The sequence below is a fragment of the Myotis myotis genome, unplaced genomic scaffold, assembly GCF_014108235.1.
Source record: "Myotis myotis isolate mMyoMyo1 unplaced genomic scaffold, mMyoMyo1.p scaffold_m19_p_2, whole genome shotgun sequence".
NCBI lineage: Eukaryota > Metazoa > Chordata > Mammalia > Chiroptera > Vespertilionidae > Myotis > Myotis myotis.
Genome location: NW_023416324.1, coordinates 208,415,013 through 208,436,234, shown reverse-complemented (window position 1 = coordinate 208,436,234; position 21,222 = coordinate 208,415,013). Strand labels below are relative to the sequence as shown.

General features: G+C 48.6%; 1 protein-coding gene, 1 long non-coding RNA gene and 1 pseudogene across 2 annotated transcripts; 1 reads left to right on the top strand and 2 right to left on the bottom strand.

Annotated features, from left to right (window-relative positions):
• Positions 1-891: 891 nt before the first annotated feature.
• Positions 892-2,028, bottom strand: LOC118675804 (F-box only protein 31-like). Its single transcript, XM_036348585.1, has 2 exons — positions 1,748-2,028; positions 892-1,693 (listed from the first exon to the last, which is right to left on the bottom strand). Exons 1-2 carry the CDS (start codon positions 2,026-2,028, stop codon positions 892-894), a joined length of 1,083 nt encoding a protein of 360 aa, XP_036204478.1.
• On the top strand, positions 2,027-15,450 carry LOC118675803 (annotated as a pseudogene).
• Positions 15,451-17,859: 2,409 nt separating this feature from the next.
• On the bottom strand, positions 17,860-20,129 carry LOC118677113. Its single transcript, XR_004974326.1, has 2 exons — positions 19,975-20,129; positions 17,860-19,127 (listed from the first exon to the last, which is right to left on the bottom strand). It is a non-coding gene; the product is annotated as an uncharacterized LOC118677113 (long non-coding RNA).
• Positions 20,130-21,222: the final 1,093 nt, after the last annotated feature.

Sequence of the window (21,222 nt, the reverse complement as noted above, 5' to 3'; positions counted from 1 at the left end):
GTTGCAAGCAGGGCTGTACTATTGAGTATTTTTTAAATCTGCTATTATGTGGATGCTATTTATGTATAAATATTTTTGTGGTGATTTATGTAAATGTTAGGTGATTCATATAAAAGTGCCTTTTAAAATGATATCAGAATTTTGTTACTTTTATAAAATGCATGTGGACATTACTTTACAAATGTTTAACTGTGTTGGGAGACCCAAATTAAACTTTAAACCTGGTTTTAAAGATCAGTGACCAGGAGTTGTTTCTTCTTTAAATACATTGAGAATAATGCCCTAGCCGGTTTTGTTCAGTGGATAGGGTGTCAGCCTGTAGAGTAAAGGGTCCTGGGTTTTGTTTTTTCAAAAATATATTTTTATTGATTTTTTACAGAGAGGAAGGGAGAGGGATAGAGAGTTAGAAACATCAATGAGAGAGAAACATCGATCAGCTGCCTCCTGCACACCCCCTACTGGGGATGTGCCGGCAACCGAGGTACATGCCCCTGACTGGAATCGAACCTGGGACCCTTCAGGCCGCAGGTGGACGCTCTACCCACTGAGCCAAACTGGTTAGGGCATGCACTGAATGTTCTTGAGCATATCCAGGAAAGCCTGCGGGGACGGTGCCTCCACATTCTGGAAGGTGTTCTGGACTCTGCTGTACAGGAAGAAGTATTTCAACTCCAGCCAGATGAACCCAAAGTGGTTCTCATCGAACAGGATGAAGACTCCAGGGAAGCGCCTGGGGTAGGCGAAGCCAGGTAAGGTAACAGTGTCCACGACATAGAAACACATCCTGCAGGTGGCGGGGTAGTTCTGGTCTATTGAGCGCACGTCCACAGGCAGAACAAACTGAACAGGCTGCTCCTCCGAAGCTGCAGCCCTGGACACCCCCACGCTGGGCTAGGCAGGGCTCTGCCAGCCATGGCCCTGGCTTTCCTCAGTCCCACGTTCTTGCTGCTGCTGCTGCTCCCGGATCACCTGCTTGTCAATCTCCTGGACCACACGGGAGAGCTCTTTGAAGTTGCGGAAGATCTCGCCATCTCGCAGCTGGATGCGGCGCGTGAGGTGGATCTCTAACGTCTTCTTGGAGACTCCCGTGATCTTGGTGACCCTGGCATACTTCCCATGGAAGCTGAGCATGGCGATCTTTAGGTGGAAGGCATCGTAGTAGTATTGGAAGAGGCCAGGCCTGATGAGGTCGTCCGGGTGGCGCGGCGGGAGGTAGAGGCGGCGGTAGGTCAGCCAGTTATACCGCTGTCTCTCCTCCACCACCCGCCCCCCCTCTTCCCTAAGCCGCCTGGGTAAATGCGTTCCGTGGTCTGTGTTCTTGCACTGGGTCGTGAACCTGTCCTTCCGAATCTGCATGTGGCGGTGGTGGGGCCTGTTGTCGAGGCCCTCCATGCACTCCACCTTGGCTGATTTCCTCTTCGTCGGGCGAATTCTGAACGAGGGCCTGAAATGTATTGGGCCGCCCTCATGGGTGTGAAGGGAAGGCCTGTATTTCCAACCAGTAATGCATAAGCCGTCCACCGCGACATTCACTAGTGTTCTATAGTGCTCGGTATCTAGCTGCCACAGTCCCAAAATGTGTCTGTATGGGAACAGCTTCGCATAGACTTCCCGATAAGACATACCGATCATCTCCAGGTTCTGCAGGTTTTCACGAACGCCAAACTCCTCGCGGCAGCGCCGTCTCCAGATGCTGTCGATGTGCAGGAGGTGGTGGAATTTGGTGCAGGCCCGGGCCAGGCTGGGCAGGTCGGTGCCGGGAACGCAGGCGAAGATCGCCACCAGCATCTCCACCGGCAGGTCCTGCAGGGAGCAGTGCGGGGCCGGCGGGGGCGGCGGGGGCGGCGTGGGGCTCGGGATTCCTCCACTCCCCGCACAGCACCGCGCCGCCGCGTCCCCCTCCACGTGCTTGTCTTCCTGGGCCTGCTTGCCATCAGCGACTGCAGTCTCAGCTGGGCGCTGGCGCTTCTGACGACACGGACATCCCGGCGAAGAGCCCAGGCCGCAGAGGCAAGCGCACTCCTCCATGACTCCACAGGTAACAGCCACCCGGCGTGGGCCACCGCGCCTCAGCCAGGCTTTAAACTGGCTGTTACCGCCCTAGAGCCCAGCCACGCCCCCAGGGCCTAGCCACGCCCCCTCAGCGAGGAGCCAATTGTAGGACTTTATTTTTTTTTCTTTTTTCTTTTTTTAAATTAAATCTTTATTGTTCAGATAATTACAGTTGTTCCTCTTTTTTCCCCCTATAGCTCCCCTCCACCCGGTTCCCACCCCACGCTCCGCCCTTACCCGCCCCCACTGTCCTCATCCATAGGTGCACGATATTTTTAAATTGTTTTACTGCTTAAAGTATTACAAAGAGTATTACACATGTCTCCTTTTTTCCCCGCCCTTGACAATCCCCTGGCCTTCCCTCCCCGCCAGTGTCTTACGTCCATTGGTTATGCTTATACGCATGCATACAAGTCCTTCGGTTGATCTCTTACCCCCCCCCCCTCCTGCCCCCCAACCCTGCCCGGCCTTCCCGCTGTAGTTTGACAGTATGTTGGAGGCTGCTCTGCCTCTGTATCTATTTTTGTTCATAAGTTTATAATGATCTCTATTATCCATAAATGAGTGAGATCATGTATTTTTCCTTCATTGACTGGCTTATTTCACTTAGCATAATGCTCTCCAGTTCCATCCATGCCGTTGCAAATGGTAAGAGTTCCTTCTTTTTTACAGCAGCATAGTATTCCATCCTGTAGATGTACCACAGTTTTCTTTTTTTTAATAATATTTTATTATTTTTTTATTATTATTTTATTTTTTTAATAACATTTTCTTTTTTAATAATAATATTTTATTGATTTTTACAGAGAAGAAAGGAGAGGGATAGAGAGTTAGAAACATCGATGAGAGAGAAACATCGATCAGCTGCCTCCTGCACACTCCCCACTGGATATGTGCCCGCAACCAAGGTACATGCCCTTGACCAGAATCGAACCTGGGACCCTTGAGTCTGCAGGCTGCCGCTCTATCCACTGATCCAAACCGGCTAGGCCACAGTTTTCTAATCCATTCATCTACTGATGGGCACTTAGGCTGTTTCCAGATCTTAGCTGTGGCGAATTGTGCTGCCATGAACATAAGGGTGCATATATCATATCTGATTGGTTTTTCTGTTTTCTTGGGATATATTCCTAGATGTGGGATCACGGGGTCAAATGGGAGTTCCATTTTTAGTTTTTTGAGGAAACTCCATACTGTCTTCCATAGTGGCTGCACCAGTCTGCATTCCCACCAGCAGTGCACGAGTGTTCCTTTTTCTCCACATCCTCTCCAGCACTTGTCCTTTGTTGATTTGTTGATGATAGCCATTCTGACAGGTGTGAGATGGTACCTCATTGTTGTTTTGAGGTGCACGATTTTTGTCCAGTCTCTTCCCGCATCTCCCACACCCCTCCCCCCCCCCAAGAAGTCAGTCCACTCCCTTTCTATGCCCCTGATTCTATTATAATCACCAGTTTATTCTGTTCTTCAGATTATTTATTCACTTGATTTTTAGATTCACTTGTTGATAGATGTGTATTTGTTGTTCATAATCTGTATCTTTGCCTTTTTCTTCTTCTTCCTCTTCTTAAAGGATACCTTTCAGCATTTCATATAATACTTGGTTGGTGGTGATGAACTCCTATAACTTTTTCTTATGTGTGAAGCTCTTTATCTGACCTTCAATTCTGAATGATAGCTTTGCTGGGTAAAGTAATCTTGGTTGTAGGTTCTTGGCATTCATCAATTTGAATATTTCTTATTTCTTCAAATAGGTTTTCAATACCAACATCTGAATTATAGGGGTGCCAGAAGAAGAGAGAGAGCAAGATATTGAAAACCTATTTGAAGAAATAATGACAGAAAACTTCCCCTTCCTGGTGAAAGACATAGACTTACAAGTCCAGGAAGTGCAGAGAACCCCAAACAAAAGGAATCCAAAGAGGACCACACCAAGACACATCATAATTAAAATGCCAAGAACAAATGACAAAGAGAGAATCTTAAAAACAGCAAGAGAAAAACAGCCAGTTACCTACAAGGGAGTACCCATACGACTGTCAGCTGATTTCTCAACAGAAACTTTGCAGGCCAGAAAGGAGTGGCAAGAAATATTCAAATTGATGAATGCCAAGAACCTACAACCAAGATTACTTTACCAAGCAAAGCTATCATTCAGAATTGAAGGTCAGATAAAGAGCCTCACAGATAAGGAAAAGCTAAAGGAGTTCATCACAACCCAACCAGTATTATATGAAATGCTGAAAGATATCCTTTAATAAGAGGAAAAAGAAGAAAAAGGTAAAGATACAAATTATGAACAACAAATACACATCTATCAACAAGTGAATCTAAAAATCAAGTGAATAAATAATCTGAAGAACAGAATAAACTGGTGATTATAATAGAATCAGGGGCATAGAAAGGGAGTGGACTGACTATTCTTGGCGAGGGGTAAGGGGTGTAGGGGATGCGGGAAGAGATGGAACAAAAATCGCACATATGGATGAGGACAGTGGGGGGGGGGAATTGAGGGCGGAGGGTGCGGTGGGAACCGGGTGGAGGGGTGCTATGGGGGGTAAAATGAGGAACAACTGTAATAATCTGAACAATAAATATTTAATAAAAAAATAGAAGTAGACTTTATTGCCTAGCTGGTGTGGCTCAGTGGTTGAGCGTTGACTTATGAACTAGGAGGTCATGGTTCAGTTCCTGGTCAGGGCATACATCCCCATTGCCAGCTCAATCCCCTGTGTAGGGCGTACAGAAGGCAGCCAATCAATGATTCATTCTCTTCAGTGATATTTCTATCTCTAATCCCGCCCCCTTCCTCTATGAGATCAATACAAATGCTTTAAAAATTAGATTTTATTTATCAGAGCAGTTTCAGGTTCACAGTGAAATTGAGCAGAAGGTAGAGAGTTCCCCTAGACCAGTGATGGCGAACCTTTTGAGCTTGGCGTGTCAAAATTTTGAAAAACCCTAACTTAACTCAGGTGCCATGTCACATATAGAAATATTCTTAATTTTTTTTTGATATTTGGAACCATAGTAAAAAAATATTTTTTTATATTTATTTTATATATTTAAATGCCATTTAACAAAGAAAAATCAGCCAAAAACAAGTATAAAATGAACAAAAACAGAAAAACAATGTACATTTAGGAAAAAACAATAATAAAAACAATGATAATCAAATGGTAGGAAAACTAGAAATTAGTGACTTTTTTGGTGCTGAAGTTTGTCTGCTAATTCTTTGATTTCAGGTTCATACTTGGTGCACTTAAAGGCCAAGCAAGCGCCAGTAACCTCATCTGTTAGCTGGTTTCTTTTGTTCGTTTTAATATTATTTAATGCTGAGAACAAAGTCTCACAAAAATATGTTGATGAAAAAATTGTTAGCAAAGCCATCGCTAGATTTTTTATGTCGCTAAAAGTGTCAGGTACTCTGTTCCAAGCACTCAAAGTTTCTTGTTCATAGTTGCACTCTTCTTCATTATTCAAACGATTTCGTTCCAGATTTTCAAGTTTCGATCTTAAGTCGACAAACACATGAGTCCAAATGCTACCTTGAAAATCTGCAAGTTGCTTCTCTAAATCGTCAATTTGCATCCATTGGAAATTCTGTAATTCCAAAGTACTGTAAACAACTACATCCGGATACTTAATTATTTTAATGGTCTGTTCTAGGCTTCTAAATTGGTTGAATCTTTCGCTGAACTGTTCAAATTACGCGTTTACTATATTCTGGTACATAAGTATGAACTCCATTACACTCGTTGTAGTGGCCTTCTCGAAATACTTTTTTATCCGAGGAAAATACTTATAAGTTTTAGTTTCAATGTCTCCCTTGAAAATTTTAAGTTTACTTTCAAAAGATTTGAACATTATGTCAATACTTACTCCAAAACCTTGTAATTTTAAGTTTAGTTCATTCATATGAACAGAGAGATCTGTAAAAAACATCAAATTGCTGACCCACTTCTGATCATTGATCTGAGGAAAGTTTGCCAGATCCTTCTTCTCAATAAATACTGTAATTTCTTCAAAGCACTCCACAAATCACTCAAGTACTTTACCTCGACTCAGCCATCTCACATTATTGAACATCAGTAGTCCATTGTAGGTTGAATCAACTTCCTGTAAAAGTGCAGAAAATTCTCGCCTGTGAAGGGGTTGAGAAGCTATAAAATTCACAATTTTTGTTACAACTGACATGAAATCATTCAATTCTGAGAATCCCGATTTGGCACACAACACCTCCTGGTGGATAATGCAATGACAAGGTCCAAGTGGATGTCTAATGGCTTCCATAAACAATTTCAGGAATCCCACATTTTTCCCCCACCATATTTGGTGCCCCATCTGTCGTGACTGACACAATTTTAGAGATATCAATGTTTAGGTCACTGAATGTTTTTATAACGACCTTACATATTTCGTTTCCTGATGTACTTTTTGGCTCTGATTCTAACTTTATCCACTCTCCTCTCATTGTGAGACCATCAGAATATCTAGCAATAATGGCCAACCGTGCATTTGATGACATCAGTAGTTTCATCAAGAGAAATCGAAAAATATTTACAACTATTTAAGTCTGTTTTTAATTGATGTTGTACGTTTTTGTTAAGATCTATTATTCTGTCTTTGATAGTATTTCTACTGAGTGGTAACTCAGAAATTCTTTTAATACTATCATCTTTATTTTTCATATCGTGAAATAGAGCTGGTGCACGTCATAGAAATGTTTCCTTAATAAACTCTCCGTCACTGAGGGCATTTCCATGCTGAGCTATGGAGGAGCAATACAGTAACTTGTTGATGTTAAATTTATAGAGCAGCTTACAAAGTTAATGATGGAATTTGATTGACTATTATAGATAGAAGTATAGCTGCCTAGAAATGTATTCCTTCCTTTCATCGATACTTTTTTTTAAAGAGCTGACAATGATTAGTTTCAGAATGTCTCTTTACATTCCATTCTCTGCTTACTACCGTTTCATTACACAGTATGCACAATGATCTGTAGTTTCTGTCGACAATCTCGTACATCTCGGTCCATATGTCTTGAAAGGGTTGGCTACTGCTACTTCCACTTCCTTTATCATTCAATCCGGCTTTTTTATTTTTTTTGATTCTCCATCACAAGACTGTAAAAATAAATAAATACAAATCACGGCGTTTTTTTATAAAAGGTTGATAGGTTTCTTACCTATTAACTTTTTGCAGTGTTGTTGCACTGACTCCTGGTGCAAAACAATTCAAAGATAGTATGTATAACCAACAAATATATGATGCTGTAATCAATTATCCAACATGCAGAATGTCTGGTCGAGCACTGTTGCACTGTATATCTTTTTCTTCTAACCCTCCCACTCCTGTCTCTTAAGGAACATGGCAATCAAGTGCGTCTGTTTGCCAAATGCACCCGAACGCACGGGAAGCTTACCCGGGCACATGTTGACAATAACGAGGCCGTTTCCAGAATTGGGCATTTTGTCAGGCTAGTAAAAATAAAATGTCATGAGTAAAGATTAATCTCTTTATAGTGCAATTCTTTTTTTTAAAATATATTTTATTGATTTTTTACAGAGAGGAAGGAGAGGGATAGTTAGAAACATCGATGAGAGAGAAACATCGATCAGCTGCCTCCTGCACACTCCCTACTGGGGATATGCCCGCAACCAATGTACATGCCCTCGACCGGAATCGAACCTGGAACCCTTGAGTCTGCAGGCTGACGCTCTATCCACTGAGCCAAACTGGTTAGGGCTATAGTGCAATTCTTAACCTTTTTATATTCATGTCAATATCAGAACAATGTATCTTGGATGTTTTCACTATGTGTCTTTGCTACTCAACACTGATGTACATGTTTACATCTGGTTTTAGAATTGCATTATTGATCATGAGTAACATGAGTAATAATATTGCTTGAGTGATGCCCAACTCTGGCCGTTTCGAGACAAATATTTGAATTATGCAATTTTTTGTCTCTATTGATGCCTGTCACCCAAAATGAGTTCGCGTGTCACCTCTGACACATGTCTCAGAGGTTGGCATTCACTGCCCTAGACCCCTGCTCCTCCACACTCACAGCTTCCCCACCACCCACAGCCCGCACATCCCCCACACCCTCCACTGGGCGGTACATTTGTTACAACGGATGGACCTGTACTGACAGAGCCTTGTCACCCAAAGCGATAAATGGTGATGGATGGAGACTTGGCTTGGGGTGGAGAACACACAATATGGTGGACCGGTGATGTGTTGTAGATTTGTGCAACAGAAGCCTGTATAATTTTGTTATCCGGTGAATTCAATAAATAAAAAATAATAAATAGATAAAATTAATAAATTAAAAACACAAACAAAGAAAACGGGGCCATCAACAGTTCTTATAAAGTTCTCATAAAAGACCAAGCACAAATAAAATAAGACTCTCAATTCTACCAATAAAAAGGCTAATGGAATTTTGATTGGGATGGGATCTGTAGATTTATGGAAATTGACACCTTAACCATATCAAGCCTTTCAATATCTCTCCATTTATGTAGGTCCTCCTTAACTTCTGTCAGTCTGTTTTATAGTTTTTAATGTATGGGTCTTGACCATATTTTATTACACTTATCCCTAGGTATCATGGTTTTGGATGCTGCTGCAAATGGAATTTTAATTTCAATTGCAATTGATTGTTACTCAGAGCTGGCATTGAAATACAAGGGACTGTTAGATATTGATCTTTTTAAAAAAATATATTTTATTGATTTTTGATGGAGAGGAAGGGAGAGGGATAGAGTTACAAACATCAATGAGAGACACACATCCATCAGCTGCCTCCTGCACACCTCCCACTGGGAATGTGCCTGCAATCAAGGTACATGCCCTTGAGCAGAATTGAACCTGGGACCTTTCAGTCCCCAGGCCAACCCTCCATCCACTGAGCCAAACCAGTTAGGGCTAGATATTGATCTTTATGCTGTTCCTCTGCTGAATTCAGGCAGTTCCGGGGGTGTGGGTGTGCAGTCTGTAAGCTTTTCTCTAGAAATGTCTATATTGTTTGCAAATATGGACAGTTCTCTCTTCCTTTCTGATTTGTATGCCTTTTCTTTCTTGCATTGCCTTGTGCCTGATCCAAGGAGAAAGCATTCCATCCTTCCTGGTTAAGTGTGAATTTGGCTCTAGGATCTTTTTTCTTTTTCTTTTTCTTTTTGGGTTTCTGTTTGGCTCTAGAATATTTTGAGATGGGCCTTTATCATATTGAGAAATTATCTTACATCCCCTTGTGCTGAGAGTTTTCAAAATATCCTGAATAGCTAACTGAATTTTGTCAAATGCTTTTCCCCATCTTTGGAGATGATCATATGATATTTTCATTTTTAATCCTTGATATGCTTAATTGTTTTTTTAATTGTTTTATTGCTTAAAGTATTACAAAGAGTATTACATATGTCTCCTTTTCCCCCCCGCCTTTAACAATGCCCTGGCCTCCCCTACCCCGCAGTATAGGTCCCATAGAAAGGGAATGGACTGACTATTCTTGGGGGGGGAAGGGGTGTGGGGGATGTGGGAAGAGATTAGACAAAAATTGTACATCCATGGATGAGGACAGTGGGTGGGGAGTGAGGGCGGAGGGTGGGGCGGGAACTGGGTGGAGGGAGTTGTGGGGGAAAAAAGAGGAACAAATGTAATAATCTGAACAATAAAGATTTAATAAAAAAAAACACAGTAAAAAAAATAAATAAATATTCAAAGTGATGAATAGCAAGAACCTACCACCAAGATTACTTTACCAAGCAAAGCTATCATTCAGAATTGAAGGTCAGATAAAGAGCTTCACAGATAAGGAAAAGCTAAAGGAGTTCATCACCACCCAACCAGTATTATATGAAATGCTGAAAGGTATCCTTTAAGAAGAGGAAAAAGAAGGAAAAGGTAAAGATACAAATTATGAACAACAAATACACATCTATCAACAAGTGAATCTAAAAATCATGTGAGTAAATAATCTGATGAACATAAAAAAACTGGTGATTACAATAGAATCAGGGGCATAGAAAGGGAGTGGACTGACTGTTCTTGTGGGGGGAAAGGGGTGTGGGGGATGCGGGAAGAGACTGGACAAAAATCGTGCACCTATGGATGAGGACGGGGGGGGGGGGCGGTGAGGGCGGAGGGGGTGGTGGGAACTGGGTGGAGGGGAGCTATGGGGGAAAAAAAGAGGAACAACTGTAATAATCTGAACAATAAAGATTTTATTTAAAAAAAAGAAAAATGATCCATGGCCCTGGGTCATTCACAGAGTTCCATTAGGATGGCCCACCCCCACCCTGCCCAGCCCTGACCCTGCTTCTCATGGTGATTCTGACCTCCCCTCCCTCAGAGAAGCCTGTGGTCTGGAGGGACGGCTACATCCTCAGTTGCCCACCCCTTGCTCCCTGAGTAGCTCATGGTCTGCTATGTCACCTGGCAAAAACCGAACGTGATGCATGGACCCATTTTGTTTCTTTTCTTGGGGATGACGCCATTGTGTTCTCCAGGCTGTTTAACTCTGTAACGTTCTGATAACTTTGATGTGGCCGAACACTCCCAGCAACCATGCTCTCAGGTTGTGTTTTCCTTTCTAAGGTCAGGAACCCCTTACATCCTTCACTGTCTCATACCGAGGATGACAACTATGGGCCATCAGTCAACCTCAGTCAGTGTCTGTGAAGGAATCCATGAGCCAGGCCTCAACCTTGCCCCTCCCTAACGTTCTCTCAATCCATTAATCTGGAGAGAGGCAATAATCTTTTTAGAATAAAGGGATGGGGACTGAGGGTTCTGGTTGGCTGGTAGCATTTGAGAAGGTGTATAAAAACCTCAGGCACCAGAGGAGAGATTCCGATTTCTCCAGCTCTGCAGTCAGTGCCCTGGTTCTCCACCAGGTCTGAGATCTGAGCCCCAGCCGACCCGGTCACAGCAGGTGAGTTAACCACCTCAGCTAAGGCAGCCAGCCTCACGGTGCCTTTTTTTTCCCCCCCACACAAACAGAGTTAAGGGCTTGATTTTGCCTCTAAGTGTAATTTTGCCTGAATTTCAAACATTTGGATTTGTGCTTTGGTTTATTTTTAAATGTCTAACCAAGCTGATTCCGTGACCAACCCTCCTTCTTAATGAAAACTTAACTGTGGTTTTATTTCTGAAATTTTTAAATATTCAGTTTGTGTCCCTTTATTGGTCTGAAACTCTTCCCCCAAAAAGGTGGGGGTCAGCTTTCATGTTTCTGAGGAACCACTTCCCAGTCAGACTGGAATGAAAGATGTGGGTGCTTCTGAGATGCTTGTCCTGGGCCTGCAGGGGCGAGCTATGGCTCTGCGGTCACCGAGCCCAGAATGGCACTCACTAACCTGAGGCTCTCACTGTGCCAGGCAGTGGCTTTGGCCCTGAGTTGATTCCTCTGGTGGATGGGGAGTGAGTTGATGGGGCTCAAATGTTTGGCCTGACAAGGATCCTTGTTCCCTAGACATTTCTGCAGGATTTTTTTCTGAGCACCTTGAAGATGAGCGTCTGGACCCCACCCCCACTCCTGCGGCTGGCAGGAGAGAGCCTGCTGAGGGACCAGGCCTCAGCCATCGGCCATCGCAGCTCTGGAGTACCTGCCTGCTGAGCTCTTCCCGCCGCTGTTCATTCAGGCCTGCCCCTGCCGGAGGACAATGCGGAAGCCCCTGAAGGTTTTGGTGCAAGCCTAGCCCTTCCCAGTCCTCCCTCTGGGGAGCTTGATGAGGCTGCCTCCAGTCATGGTCTTAAGAGCAGTGTTGGAGGGGCTTGATGGTCTGCTTGCCCAAGAGGATCGCCCCAGGTAAGGCTGCTCCAGGTGCCTGGTAGGGTCCTGGGCATCCCAGAGACAGGGTGGGTCAGCGCATGTGGAGGGCAACAAGGGTGGACCCTTGTTTCTGATGGTGCCAGTGGGGCTCAGGGAGCCCTTGCACACTACAAAGCTCACTGTGGGAAGTGGAGGACTGCCTACTGGGCAGGGCCACCTGCAAAACCTGCCCTGCCTCCTCCCAGTGGTACTGAAAGGTACACGAAGTGTTGAGCAGGAGGGATGGAAGGGAAGGAGATGAGCCAAGCAAAGCACAGGGAAAGGAGGGCAAGGGAGAAGCTGACCTTGGGATTCAAAGTAGAAGCTCAGGATGGGGGTGGAGTCTGATTGTTGCCTCAACTCAGAATGTCAGTCTCATTCTGACCTGCCCTCCTCCTGTTGATCTTTTTTTTAAAAAAAATTTTTAATTGATTTCAGAGAGGAAAGGAGTGATAGAGATAGAAGCATCAATGCTGAGAGAGAATAATTGATTGGCTGCCTCCTAGACACACACACACACACACACACACTCCCCCCTCACTGGGTAATGAGCCTGCAACCCAGGCATGTGCCCTCATTGGGAAGCAAACCTTGACCTCCTGGTTCATAGGTAGATGCTCCACCACTGAGCCACACTGTCCATAAAGCATCTCAGTCAATGCATTGTTGATCTGGGAGAATCTCAGCTAATGTCCTGCTTTCCCCACAGGAGGTGCGAACTGCGAGTGCTGGATTTAAGGAACACGGGAGCCAACTTCTGGAGAATGTGGTGTGGAGACAGCACCCGGAATTGCTCACCTGCGGGACCAGTGGCTGTGCACGGCTCCAGCCCCAACACTGAGCACCCCCTGGCTCCCTTGGAGGTGTTCTTAGACCTTAACTTCAATGAAAGGGAACGGGGATGAGTTTCTCAAGTTCATCATCCAGTGGGCCCAGCAGAGGGAAGGGTTGGTACACCTGTGCTGCGACGCTAAGGATTTCCAAGGTGCCCTTCCAGAGGGTCAGCAAGGTCCTGGATGGGGTGCAGCTGGACTGCCTCCAGGAGGTGGACGTGAACTACACGTGGGACCTGCCCACCCTGGGGACGTTTGCTCTTTACCTGGGTCAGATGCGTAACCTGCAGAGACTCTCTCTCCCCCACACCCACGTGTTGACAGAAGAGGAGGAGGATGTGGAGGAGGAGGATGTGGAAGAGGAGGAGATGGAGGAAGAGGAGGAGGAAGAGGAGGAAGAGGTAGAGGAGGAAGAGCAGGAGGAAGAGGTGGAGGAGGAAGAGGAGGAGGTGGAAGAGCAAGAGATGGAGGAGGAGGACAGGGAGGAGGGAGGATGAGGTGACAGGAGAGAGGAGAAGTGGAGCAGAGGTAGATGAGGAGACAGGGATAGGTGAGGAGGACAGAGGGAGGAGAGGAGATGAGAAGGAGTTATGAGGCGAAAGAGGAGGAGGAAGAGGAGCAGGAGTGGGAGGAGGAAGAGGATTGGGACAGGAAACAGCAGGAGGAGCAGGGATCCTTTTCCCAATTCCTCTCTCAGATGCTCAGGTTGCAGCACCTCCGGGACCTCAAAATGGATTCTCCCTCCTTCCTCCGAGGCCGTCTGGACCAGATACTCAGGTGAGCTGTCTAACACTGGTCGCAGCCCCAGAATGTCAAGGGAGTGGTCTTTTCTTCTGCTTTGAATGGTGTTATCCTGTGAGCACCTTCGAGCAGGATGTTTTAAAATCCGCCTGTCAGGAGGGGTAGCAGAACTGGCTCAATCAGTGACCCAGGGAGCCTGGGTCTGTGAATGCTCCCTTAGGGAGAGATGTCTAAGTGACCAGGACTTAGGAAGAGGGAGGGAGGAGGAAAAGCCACATCGCATGGAGCATTTCCAGACAGAAGCTCTGTGCCCACCGGCCACGTGAACACACGTGAGCCTGTCTCAGCTTCCCCATCTGTCAGAGGTGGTCCTGGGCTCCAGAAAGGTCATTAGTAGAAAGTAAAGGCAGGATCCCGCAGCTAAGAGAGCAGGAGGGAAAGGACTGCAAAGAGTGACAGGTGGTTTGTGGTGGAAGATGCCTCTGCAGACTGGCCTCCCAGTTGCTGATGCAGGATCTTGCCCAGGTCTGCCCCTCCCTCCCTCCCTCCCTCCCTCTCTCTCTCTCTCTCTTAAATCCTCACCTGAGGATATTTTTCCCATTGATTTTTAGAGAGTGGAAGGGAGGGGAAGAAAGAGAGAGAAACATCTATGTGAGAGTGACACATTGATTGGTTGCCCCTGCTCATGCCCCAACCAGGGCCTGGGATTGAGCCTGCAAATGAGGTGCATGTGCTTGAGTGGTAATCAAACCTGAGATGCGTCAATGCAAAGGCCAACGCTCTATCCACTGAGTCAAACCTGTTAGTGCCATGTTTGTTCTTTATGTATTACATGAACTAGACCAGCGGTCGGCAAACTGCAGCTGCCACGCACATGTGGCTTTGGCCCCTTGAATGTGGCTCTTCCACAAAATGCCTCGTGCGGGCGCGCACGTACAGTGCAATTGAAACTTCGTGGCCCATGCGCAGAGGTCGGTATTTTGTGGAAGAGCCGCACTCAAGGGGCCAAAGAGCCGCATGTGGCTCACGAGCCGCAGTTTGCCGACCACTGAACTAGCCTCATGTTGCCCAGATATCCGGTGCCTGGAGCCCAAGCAGTGGACAGAAGGAAGCCTGCGTTGAGAGCATTCTTGGTTTTGTCTCCCAAACTTAAGGTTCAAGTGATGCCCACCCTTAACCTAGACACTGTGAGGCTCTCTGAGCAGGCTCCCGGGGTTTCCCTTATGTCCAGTCACCCTCCAGAGTGCAGTGCTCTGCTTGGCAGCTGAGCAAAGGAAGCTCTGGCGATGTTGTGAACTTGACCCAGCCTAAAAGGAGACTGGGTGTCCTGGCTGCTGGCCTTCATCAGATTGTGAAGACAGCCCTGGGCTTGGACAAATCCATCTTCTGCCACCTGCTGCCCCCCCTCTACCTGTTGCCCCCGTCCCCAGGTACTAACCGCTTCATCTCTCCCCAGGTGCCTGCAGACCCCCTTGAACAAACTCCGTAATGAATTGCCAGCAGCTGACGCATTCAGACCTGAGACACCTGTTCCAGTGCCCGAACCTCAGGCAGCTGAAGTCCCTGCGTCTATTTGGTCTCAGCCTCGTGGATTTTAGTCCCGAGCCCCTCCGAGCTCTGCTGGAGGCAGTGGCACCCACCCTCCAGGACCTGGGCCTGGATAACTGTGCGATGGTGGACTCCCAAGTCGAGGTCATCCTGCCTGTCCTGAGCCGCTGCCACCAGCTCAGGGACTTCACCATCCCCGAGAACCCCCTCTCCGTGGCCACCGTGGGGAACTGCCACACGGCCGGGCTGCGCAGTTTGGAGCGCGAGCTGTACCCCGTCCCCCTGGAGTGTTACAGGACCCAGGGGATCGTCAACCAGGAGAGACTTGCCCTGATCCGGGCTGAGCTCATGGGGATACTGAGGGAGTTAGGACAGCCCAGGACCATCTTTCTTGGCACCAAGTGCTGTCACAAATGTGGCAACAGTGAAGTTTATGACGTGGCGTTTTCATGACGTGTAGCTGTGCTGTGCCCCTGTAATGACCCTGCTCAGTGGGAACACTCCGCAAAAGCTTTGTTCTGGGCCCTTGGAGGCTGTAATACAGAACCTGGGTGCATTATGCAGGGGGCACCCACGTTCCAGATTCACGCTCCCGTGAATGGGGGAAGGAAGGGACCAAGCCCAGGTCCACGATTACAGGGGCAAATGTTGGGGAGTTCGTGGGACCTCAGGGGGCAAGTGTCCTAGAATCAGATATGTGAATCTCACTTGCATGGGGAGGTGGGAGAGGTATTTGGGCTCCAGCTGCATGTGTGGGAGTTAATCCTGAGGTTGATGATTGCAAAGGAATGGTCAGAAATAAAGACAATTTTAAAGGCCACCGTCTGGTCCTCCGTTATGTATTAACCTGTCTTCCCAGTTTACACCTCAGGCCCCTCCCGTTACTGATGAAAAAAGGTGCTGAGGGCTGAGGAGCAGACACTGGAGCTGCTGGGATGCGGTGGGGCTGCAGGGCTCAGCACCATTTTAACACTCCCTCCAGGTCTTTCCTGCTCTCTGGGCATCTCTGACTCCTTGTGGCTGCTCAATGGGTGGATACAATGAGACATGCTATGCGGCCCACCAATCCCTGAAGTGAAGGGGACTCGCTGCTGGCTCTGAGCCTGGACACCAGTGTTCCTCCTGATCCTGCAGGTGAACCCACAAATCTCAGGACTTGTGCCAGAAGGGTCCCCAGTTCCAGAAGGGCTTGTCCACACAGCAGAGGAACGGAGTCACTGGGCCTCCCAGCCCATGCCTTTCAGCCTGGTCCCAGGAATTAACCTGCTTGCCGCCAGGAAAATCATCCAAATTTCTTTGAACATCATACTAAAGTTATTCAGGAACATAAGACTTCTCCTTAGTATTTTTATACCACATTGAAATATAACCCTGGGGAGGGGGAGTTGGCAGGGGGGGGGGGGAAGGTCATATTCATGGGGAATTGGCATTATTCTCATATCCTCTCTCTATGGAGGAAGCCTAGAGTATCATGTTTTGAAGTCGTCCTGTTAGGATGGGTGACAGAAGAACTGGATAAATGGGTGAGGTATTGCCTCTGCTAGGCAGCGTTCTCTGGACTAACCAATAGGGTCTACATGGACGTTTGTAAGACATTTATAGGACTAGGCTCATATTATCTGTGCTTTGCAAAATGGAGAACCAGTAAAGCCAATGGTATAACTCAAGTCTAAATCTGGAGGTCTGAGAACCAGGGAGCCCATGGAGTAACCCCCACTCAGAAGCCAAAGGCCTGAGAATAAAGAGCAGCTGGTGGAAATCCAGGAGTTTGAAACGCCGAGAACCAGGAACTCCAATGTTCACGGGCAGGTATATATAGCCATCGCACACCTGGCTGGCAAGGCTCAGTGCTTGAGCTTCAACTATGAACCAGGAGGTCACGGTTCTATCTCTGTCAAGCACATGTCTATGTTGCAAGAGGCATCTGATCAGTGATTCTCTCTTCACTGATGTTTCTATTCTCTCTCTCTCTTCCTCTCTGAAATCAAAGATGTGTGTGTGTGTGTGTGTGTGTAATGGACATCTCAGCCAAAGAAGACAGAATTCATTCTTCTTTCCTCTTTCTATTCCTCTTGTTCCCCCAGAATTTGGAGGAAGCCCCCCAACACTCTAAGATCTCCTTACTCATCCACTGAATCAAAAGCTAGCCCCATCCATTCACACCCAGTGTTGTTTTACCAGCTACCTGGGCAACCCTTAGCGCTGTCAAGTTGACACAGAAAATTAAGCCTTCACAGTGACCCTAATCAAAGGGCACCCAAATGAAGACTCCAAGCTGAGGTTTCAGGGGCTGGTGCTTTTGGGTATGGGGACCGTAGGCAAGAAGCTCAATTCCCTGTAAAATGAGGATCATGGTGCTCACCCAGCTTAGTGGATGCTTGTCAGATCCAGAGAGGTGCATGTTGAGGGCTTGGCACTGGGCCTGGCTTAGAGGAAGAGCTCAATAAATGGGTGTTTCCTTTTTCCCTCCAGCAGAAGCCCCCAGCATTCTTCCCCTCAGTCTCATGCTCTACTCCTGAGGTCAGGGAAGAGAGCCCAGCACAAGCCACACACTGGGACTTGGCTTCTGCATGGATCCTCCCTGATCCTGCTTCACCCAAACAGCTGTAGCAGTCAGCCCTGGGGTAGGAGTACGAGTTGTGAGGTGGGGAGTGATGGGTAGGACTGGGGTTATTGTGTAAAGATTGGATTTATCCCTGGTGGTTACCTGAAAAAAAACTTGCATACCTCAGGTGTGCCTCACCAGCACAGCCAAGGGTGAACCTGAGGAAGGGCAGTGAAGGATTGAAGAAAAGACAGACAAGAGAATATAGCTGGGGCTTAGTGGATCTCCCATGCCTGGATGAGGACACAAGCTTATGGTTTCTGCAAGCTTATGCTTTATTTTATAGTCTGATTAAAATAAGAGTAGATTAACATGAATACAAATGTTCTTGTTTGATAACACTTGCTGCACCTCCCACAGCACATTAGCTACTTAGGAAGGAATGAGGGAGGGCTACAAGATCAGGCTTAATTTCGGTAGGAGAGCCTGGGTAGCTGTGGGATGGCGGACTCCCAAGTCGAGACCATCCTGCCTGTCCTGAGCCGCTGCTACCAGCTCAGGGTCTTCACCATCCCTGAGAACAACCTCCCCGTGGCCACCGTGGAGAAGCTGCTGCGCCACCCGGCCGGGCTGTGCAGTTTAGAGCTTGAGCTGCACTCTGTCCCCCTGGAGTGTTACAGGACCCAGGGGACCGTCAACCAGGAGAGACTTGCCCTGATCCGGGCTGAGCTGACAGGGACACCGAGGGAGTTAGGACAGCCCAAGTCCATCCTGTTTGTGACCAAGCACTATAGTGAGTTTTATGACGTGGCATTTTCATGCCATGGAGCCCGTGCTGTGCCCCTGTAGTGACCCTGCTCCCTGGGTGCACCCAGCAAAGGCTTCTTTCTGGGCCTTTGGAAGCTGAAACCTGGGGCCGGGGTGCATTATGCAGGGGGCACCCACGTTTCAGGTTCATGCTCAGTGTGAATGGGGAAAGGGATGGACCCATCCCAGGTACAGGATTGCAGGGACAAAGGCTGGGGAGCTCATGGGACCTCAAAGGCAAAGTGTCCTACAATCAGAAACATGAATCTGATTTGCTTGGGGAGGGACACAGGATTTGGGCTCAAGGTGCCTGTGTGGGAGTTAATCCTGGGGTGGATGGTTGTAAAGGAATGATCAGAAATAAAGACAATTTCAAAAGCCACCATCTGGTCCTCTGTCATGTATTCAGCTTTCTCCCCAGTTTACACCTTAGGACCATCCAGTTACTGATTAAAGAAATGTGCACAGGAGTCAGGATCAGACACTGGAACTGCTGGGATGGGGCTGCAGGGCTCTGCACCATTTTATCACTCCCTCCATCCAGGTCTTTCCTTCTCTCTGGGCATCTCTGCCTCCTTGTGGCTGCTCAGTGGGGGGATACCATGGGACATGCTACGTGGCCCACCAACCCCTGAAGTGAAGGGGACTCGCTGCTGGTTCTGACCCTGGACGTGAGGGGTCCTCGTGGTTCTGCAGAGGCACCCACAAGTCTCAGCACTTGTTCCAGGAGGATTTCAGAGCACAAGGCAGGGCCGTGGGTTGAATCTATAAATAATTCCTGCATTAAAAGTGAATGTAAGAACGTTAAAAAGCATGCATCAATTCACTTCAAAGGAATACATCCACTACATATTATTAACCTTTTCCAATAAAAAGTAAGTATATATTTTTTCAAAACAAAAATAACTGGTGAGAAGAGTGGCAATGTTTGTAAATTTTTCCATCTGCTGCTGCATTCAATGTGTTGTGATATCACAGGTGGTCTGGAGCGGGGATGGGGTGGGCGAAAGAGTGAAAAAGGCAAATACCCCCACTCCGGTATTACCACTGAAATGGTATGTCCAGGGGGTCCCTGAGCACACTCTGAGAACCGCTGCCCTCTCCAAAGCGACCCCATCTGCTACGAAGGCCCAGGCCCGGGCCCTGCGCGTCTATGGCAACCGTTCCCCATCCTCATCCCCCTTCTCCACGTTGTGTTCCCACAGGTCCCGTGACTACAGATGGACGGACTGTGCGTCGCCCAGGCCTTGGCCCATCTGCCACCTCTGCGCCTCTCACCCCGCACAGGTCTACTTGGTTCGAAGATGACCCGCACGGACCCTCATTTCTCAGGCCCGACACGTGAGCATCAGCATCTGTGTGGAGACTGAAGGCCCCGCGCACACAAACAAAGCTGCGCTCCTAGAACCGTCCCGTTCGAACCTCCGAGTCTGGGGCTCCAGGAAACTCGGGCAGGAACCCGCATCAGCTCACAGGTCCCGAGCCTGCCCTCCACGCGGAGCACAGCCAGCCCTCCAGGGGTCTCCGGGGTCGCATCCGCCTCGGGCCACCCCGGCTCGCGTCCCCTCCCCGCCCCGCCCCGCCGCCACCAGGGAGCCACGCCGACAGCCCGGCCACGCGTTTACCGTCTGTAGCTCGCCCTGTCCGACAGCAGGTGGGCCGGCGACTGGCTGACCCAGAACTCCTCGCTCAAGGCGCCGGCGAACGGGCCGGCCGCTGCCCCGAGCAGCATGCAGAAGACGCCAAGCGCCGCCATGGCCTCGGACGGCCACGCACTTCCGGCGGCCAAGTCCCGCCCAGGAAGCGCCCGCCCTCTAGTCCCCGGAGCGCGTCGTCTGTAACCACGGCAACGCCGCGCGCCCCGCCCCGCACGTGCGTGGTGCGTCCTCCCGAGCCCGGACGTCTCCAGGGTCTTACGCGCGGGACAGCTGGGTCCCGCGGAGGAGTTCCGGGCCTTGGGCCGAGGGGCAGCGGGGGTCAGCGCGGGACGGGGCGGGGCCGCGCTTCGGAAGCGCGAACGTGGTCTCTGCGGGCTGCGGGGATCTCGGCCTCAGCTCTGCGCCCTCGCTGGCCGGTGAGGCGGAGCGTGGGCATTGCCCGGCCTTGCTCCACACCCCGGGCCCCGCATGGTGACTTCCCCTGGAGGCGAGGAGCCTTCTGTGGCCCTTCCACCAGTTTCTTCCGGGAACACCTCCCGGAGAAAGGCTCAGGGCTCTCCACGCCGGGTACCCCCACCCTCAGGTCGTCCCGCCAGGGAGGGGTGCCTCCCGCTTCTCCCCTCTCCTCTCCTCTCCCGCCTCTGCTAATAGACCCCTGCAGTGTGGTCCTTACCAGGGGAGAGGTTTCACGCGTCTTTCGTTAGGAGAAAAAAGAAACCTTGATAGAAAAAACTGGAACTAGCTTCCTTCTGCACCCCAGCCTGATGGCTGAGGTTTACTGGTATTAACTGGGTGTGCAGAGACGCCTGCAGCAGCCACGTGGCCACGAGAGGGCAGAAGAGCCCTTCCCGAGGCCCTGGACTGGGAAAGGAGGAGGAACCCCCAGACTAGCCAAGGGAGCTGGGGGTCTCAGACCTGGACCTGTGTCTTTCCTGCCCTGGGAACTCCGTCTGCTTCTCCCCATCCTGGCCCAGTTCCCCCAAAGAGGAGCAGCGGGACCCTCACCCATTTGGCCTTGGGTCCAGGCAACTGCGGTCTGTGAGTTGTGGGGCCACCCCTGTTAAAGCCGGTGATGGGCTCTGGGGTCTCATCTATCCCCACAGGTCTCAGAAGTTCCCGTGCTGGGCACTCGGACCCCAACCTTGGGGTGGGAGAGACATGGGAAAAACTGAGCCCAGGAGTCTCTGAAGAGACACAGAGATTCTTCTGGAAGCT

Coding starts and splice junctions, on each gene's coding strand:
- LOC118675804 (XM_036348585.1), bottom strand. CDS start 2,028: ATGGAGGAGTGCGCTTGCCTCTGCGGCCTGGGCTCTTCGCCGGGATGT. Junction 1,694..1,747: donor TGCGTTCCCGGCACCGACCT/GCCCAGCCTGGC, acceptor GCACATCGACAG/CATCTGGAGACGGCGCTGCC.